The 6,091-nt window shown below is 39.5% G+C and overlaps 1 protein-coding gene across 1 annotated transcript in view; it reads left to right on the forward strand.

Moving 5' to 3' along the window:
• The first annotated feature begins 1,185 nt into the window (after positions 1 to 1,185).
• TRAM1 (translocation associated membrane protein 1) overlaps positions 1,186 to 6,091 on the forward strand; it is a 25,566-nt gene continuing 20,660 nt past the window's right edge. Inside the window, exons 1-6 of the mRNA XM_035890056.1 lie at positions 1,186 to 1,783; positions 1,911 to 1,974; positions 2,547 to 2,668; positions 2,840 to 2,956; positions 3,918 to 3,976; positions 4,374 to 4,458. Coding sequence (XP_035745949.1) covers positions 2,618 to 2,668; positions 2,840 to 2,956; positions 3,918 to 3,976; positions 4,374 to 4,458 — 312 coding nt within the window. The 5' untranslated portion in view covers positions 1,186 to 1,783; positions 1,911 to 1,974; positions 2,547 to 2,617. The remainder of the gene's footprint in view (positions 1,784 to 1,910; positions 1,975 to 2,546; positions 2,669 to 2,839; positions 2,957 to 3,917; positions 3,977 to 4,373; positions 4,459 to 6,091) is intronic.

Genomic DNA, 6,091 nt, shown 5'->3' on the forward strand with positions numbered 1-6,091 from the left:
TAAGACGCCTGCATTTTTTGTTGGCTGAATATTTCTGGCTTTCCGGTATTTTAGCCGTTTGTGTAGGGTCGTGGGCCTCTTTATTATATGAGTGGTTTCCAGAATAATTTTATCCTGCTGTTGATATTGCTCAGCACCAGAGGCTGGTGGAGGAAGGAGAGAAAAAAAATACATATATGTATATGTGGAAGGAAGAAACAGGGCAGACCAAGAAAGCTGCTGTGCCTGGGGTCACTATCAAAAATGACCATGGCAGTCCTTATACGGTGGTTTTCTGGGGAGTGAGGTTAAAGAGGTGGGCTTAAACCATTACCTTGTATGTCTACGTCTGGCTTACTGTATTTACAGTATTGCTGGTAGAGGGTTGGAGGTTTGGGGGGGGTTGGATGTGCTGAAGTCTTTTGTTTCCTTTTTTTTTTTTTTTTTTTTTTTTCATCCAGGGTGTTTTCTACCCCGGCATAGAAGGGCCATATGCCCCTGTGGTGGTACAGGTGTGGTATGGCTGGGGTTGTGGCATTTTTTTTTAAATGCTTTGGTACAGGTCTTGGAAATCACCCGCTGTGGTTAATGTTGGTAGGGTAAGGCGTTCGTACGGCCTGGCTTCTGCAGCTGAATTGGGACTTTGGAGTAGTTGACAGGGCCTTCAAAGGAAAGTTCGGAATTGACTCATGTTTTGAATTGTCCTCTGAAGGCTCCCTTGATGAAAAGGGCCGCCCTAGGCAACTTCGCTAATTTGGGCAAACTGGTTGGGTTCCCTGAAGTTACATGGAGTGAATGGTCCGCTCTGTATTCAGGGGTTCCTAGAAAATCGAGGGCTCGTTTACAAAGCGCTAGTTTTAAAAATAAATAAATCTTATTTCTTGTGAATGGTAATAAATGCTGGTAGTAGCCTAATCATTACCTTCAAATCATTTGAAGTATCCTTCCAGGAGTTGTAACAGAGTTTGTTCTTTGGGGGTTTTTTTGTTGTGTGGTTTTGGGTTTTTTGTTGGTGCTATAAATGCAATGAGGATGCTAGGTTTTTACAGCAATGAGAAGCAATCAGATCATAAATACTGTAAAGCATGGGGTTTTTTTTTTCCCCCTCTCTGTGGTTGGTTTATGTTGGGATTCAATAAAGATGTGTTAAAGTTAAAAACTAATTTATTCTTATTGACAGGTAAGAACTTGTGCTCCTGCTTATTTATTGGGGGTTTTATAGGATCACCCCCACCCCCCAAAAAAAGCCTTTAAAACTAATTCTCCCTCCCCCCCCTTTATTCACTCTGCTTTTTCTTGCTGTCCATCATAAAGGGGTAGTACCACTACTGCTAAAATTCATTTATTTTGTTTTGCACTTCTTGCCAAAGGATCCCCAGGGTCAAAAGAATGCTGATGGTATTGGGTTGGTATGCAGCTGGTCTGAAATGGTTCTCCGTTCTTTATGCCTTTTCTCCTTTCCTGTCCACATTTTCCAAATCACCCACCGGTTTATGAATATGATATTGGCCTTCACATTTTGACAAATTAAAAGGTAGTTTAAAATGTTTATTCTCAGCCGTTGCTGCATGCATCGTGGTGCAGGGATCACATGATACTGTCCATTCTGTTAATGTAATAATACAGTATGGACTGGAGAGAGAATTGCAGCGTGTGTTTTCATTTTAATGTGGTAGGAAAGACTATTTGTAAGTGGAATTGTCAAGGGCGTTTCATTTAGGAGATTGGGTATTCTATAAACAAGCTGACAGAGATCAGGCAATGTGTTCTGCCTTTGGAGAGCCAGGTGAAGTGGTGTGATAAGGTGAGTTGATCGGTTTTGTGGGAGGGGACAAACGTGCTGGGGAAGGGTGCTAAAACTATGGGCAAATGTTTTTGCTTTAGTTTTATTTCAGTGAGAATTGATAACACTTTTGTTTTTTCTCTTTCAGATTACTGCAAAAGCAGCTGTCATTTTTGTTACACTTCAGTATAATGTTACCATTCCTGCCACGGGTACGTATCTTGCTGGAGGTCAGTTATGAGGCAGCCTATTCAGACACTGTTAGTATGCCTTACTTTCTAGACTGAGTGTAAATGAATTTGTCAATTTGAACAGATAATAAGCAATTTTCAAGGATTCCACTTATTCTTAGAAAACTCCATTTTGATTCATCAGGTTAGGGACAGTGGTTTTTTTCTGCTGGATTCATCATCAGTGCTAAACCACCATCTGACAAGTTCACGTTAATTCTTACTCTGGTTTTGCAAGTGACAGTCCTTACTAGTCAAAGCAGGGTGGTTGTTCAACATAATTTTATAGTCCCCTTTCAATGCATTTGGGTAAGCTTCCTAAGTGCGCTGAAGTTTTTGTTTTTCTAGTACATCTTTCCAGAATCCAATTTAGTTTGTGACGTGACAGAGAAGATGACTGTAAACAATCCAGTGACCTAGCTCAGTTTAATCTGGCTTCTATTTGTTCAGCTGGCTACAAACTACTTATGTCTGAGAGGTTTCACTTTGAGAAACAAGCTTAGTGGCCACTAAACTGTATCTGTGCCTAACGGTTAATTCTGTTTGTCTTCTAGAAGAACAATCTGCAGAAACAATCTCTCTCTATCACTATGGCATCAAAGACTTGGCTACGATTTTCTTTTACATGCTTGTAGCAATAATCATACATGCTATAATTCAGGAGTACGTACTGGATGTAAGTACAAAATATGAATTCCTTTCGTCAAGATAATTGTCAGGTTTTAATTAGACTTTTAGACTATTAAGTTAAAAGTAAACTTCTGCATTAAAGCTTTTAACTGTTAAAACGCACACTGAAACTTTTAGATGTTCTAATGCTATAAATAACAATGGACTTTCATTTCAGAAAATTAACAGGAAAATGCACTTTTCAAAAACAAAGCATAGCAAGTTCAATGAGTCCGGGCAACTTAGTGCATTCTACCTTTTCTCCTGTGTTTGGGGAACAAGTATTCTTGTCTCTGTAAGTATCATTTCTCTTCTGGTTGTATCAGGAGTTTTCAAAAGTTTCACTTATGATGATGATAGAAGTGTTTGGCTTATTTCTCTGGTTTTATCTGGTTCTAATATTAAAGCGGGGACAAGTTTAGGGGATTCTGTGCAGGTCGTAGTCATCACTGAGTATAAAGCCCAACAGTGTTACTGTTGCTCAGTGTGAGTTAATTTGACTTACTGTCAACTGAATAAGGTAAAACTTTTTAACTCCAGTGTGGTACTTCATTCTCTGTAGTTTTTCTGTGTTGGCCTGAGCGTAAAATAAATGTTTAAAAAGCATCAGACGTAGCATTTTGGCAGCCTAGGGAATGGGTTTATGGACAGATTGCTGTAGGCTCGGGTGAGCGTGTCCTTTCAGATGATGTGCTCTCTGCTAGTGGCTGTATGGGTATGAGCTTAGTTTCAAAAAAGGGGAAGAACGTGATTTGCCCCACCCCCCTTAACATAATGGCTTCTGAAAAAACTTTCTTAGCTGAGCTCAAAGCTTGTCAGCAGTTTACAAGGAAAGATTTCTGCTGTGGTGATGCTGAAATAACATCAGTCTCATAAGGATGCTCTATCATGAATGAACGCTTGGTTTGTTTGGTTTTCTCTAAGCCAATACAACTGTCTTTTGGTTTTTGTTTTTGTTTTTTTTTTTTTGTAAAAGGAAATATATTGATCCACAGCTTTTACTTGTGTGTGTAGGTGTGTGCATGTTTGTATGTACACATGAGCATATTCTGTCTTTTGGGTTTTGTTTTTGGTTTTTTTTTGTAAAAGGAAATGTATTGATCTACAGCTTTTACTTGTGTGTGCATGTTTGTATGTACACATGAGCATATACATAAATATAAATAAATAGGTACATGTTCATTATTTCTGCCTAGGAAGTAGCATCTTCGAAACTTCATTGGGGTTTTTTGTTTGGTTCTTTTTTTTTTTTTTAGGAGAACTATATATCAGATCCAACCTCTCTGTGGAGGGACTATCCGCACACTCTGATTCCGTAAGGCTTCTTCCTTAGAGGATTGTTGGGGAGAGGAGGGAGTGTTTTAAATTTAGGGTGTGTCACACATAATATGTGCAGAATAAGTAATCTGTAAAACTACATTAGTTACTAATGTATTTTTGCTCATATTTATGGAAGAACTTGGTTCTCTCAATTTGTAGCTTACGGAGTTCTCTTTCTGTAAGCTATTGATTAAAGAATTACGTTTTTGCAAGCTTTATTTATCTTAATGATTTTGGTTTTTAAAAAAAATCTTCTGAGTTGGCTGGCTTGAAGGATCTATATTTTTCTTTCTTTAGAGGCAGTGATTAAATGTGTTTACTAGAATGTTTCTGAAATGTTTTAAGTTCATGAATAAAAAGTAATATTCTTCAATTCTTGCTGTATTGTACAGGTTTCAAATGAAGTTTTTCTACATCTTACAGTTGGCATACTGGTTTCATGCTTTTCCAGAGTTGTATTTCCAGAAAACTAAAAAAGTAAGTTCAAATTGTAAATTGAAAGAACTCCAAACAAAGCGACTCGAACAGTGGAATAGTTAATTTCTTTTGGACTTCCAGAGTAATGTGTTACTCTAGATTTCCTGTCCCATTCTTGTGAGTGTTACCCATTTTTCCTGATGGAATTTTGGGTGCTTATATGTCTCTGTGAGAAGGTAGGTTTTTTTCTCATCAGTTATATCCTGTATTTCTAACTGCAGTAAAGTAGCTGTATATCTGTTGTGTAAGTAAAAATTACTAGTGTTTCTCGTCTACTAAAAGAATGTTCCCTTGAGCAAATGAATGTGAGATTTTCTTTTCAAGCTTTGTTTCTTGTAATTAGTAGTCTGAATAGTCTCCTGAAATCTATAATTACTTCATGAATCATGATACAGGTGTAGAATATAAACAGTGAATAATTTGATAAATCCAAGGACTATTAAACTCTGAGATTTGATTAAATACCACTGTCCTCAGCAGAAGTTAGTTGTATGTTGAGATTTTTCAATGCTCAATTTTTGACAGCATCCTTTTCCCCGTAAGAGTTTTGTCTGTTGGGGTTCTCGAAACACTAAGTTTACTGTAGATTTTTTTTTTGTAGCACACTTCTTGCCTTCCTGGACCAATTTAAGTGGTCTCTTTGCATGATTTTGCTCAGGCTTATTTTGCCTATGTGGTTCCTTTTAAAACTTTAATGTTTTAAACTCTTCAACATGTCTTCACCAAGGGCAAATCATGCTTGTCTAATTTAGGGGTCTGCTACAGTGGAGTGACTGCATCCCCCGCAGCATTCTTACCTGTGAATTGGAGAGAGGTGGATTTGATGGATGGACTGTTAGATGGATAAGGAACTGGCTGGTTGGCTGCTTCCGAAGAGTTACAGTCAGTGGCTTAACATCCAAGTGGAAACCAGGAATGAGCTGTGTTCTTCAAGTGTCCATACTGGGACCAATGCATTTAATATCAGTGGCGTAGACAGTGGGATTGAGCATATCCTCAGCAAGTTTGCAGGTGACACCAAGCTGAGTGGTGCAGATGATTTGCTTGAGGGAAAGGATGCCATCCAGAGGGGTATTGACAGGCTTGAGGAGTGGGCCCATGTGAACCTTATGAACTTCTACAAGGCCAAGTGCAAGGGCCTGAACATGGGTCATGGGAATCCCCAACATCAGTACAGGCTGGAGGATCAAGGGATTGAGAGCAGCCCTGCAGAGAAGGACTTGGGGGTACTGAGGAATGAAAAATTGAACATGAGCCAGCAGTGCGTACTTTCAGCCCAGAAGGCCAGTTGTATCCTGGACTGTGTAAAAAGAAGGGTGGCCAGCAGATCGAAGGAGGTGATTCTGCCCCTCTGCGCTGCTCTGGTGAGACCCCACCTGGAGCACTGCGTCCAGCTCTGGAGTCCTCAGCACAAGAAAGACATAGACCTGTTGGAGTGGGTCCAGCAAAGGGCCACAGAAATGATCGCAGGGCTAGAACATCTCTCCTATGAGGAAAGGCTGAGAGAGTTGGGATTGTTCAGCATGAAGAAGAGAAGGCGCTGGAGAGACCTTATTGCAGCCTCTCAATATTTGAAGGAGACTTACAAGAAAGATGGAGAAAGACTTTTTATCAGGGCCTGTAGTGACAGGAG

The sequence above is a fragment of the Egretta garzetta genome, unplaced genomic scaffold, assembly GCF_000687185.1.
Source record: "Egretta garzetta isolate BGI_Z169 unplaced genomic scaffold, ASM68718v1 scaffold251, whole genome shotgun sequence".
Classification (NCBI taxonomy): Eukaryota; Metazoa; Chordata; class Aves; order Pelecaniformes; family Ardeidae; genus Egretta; species Egretta garzetta.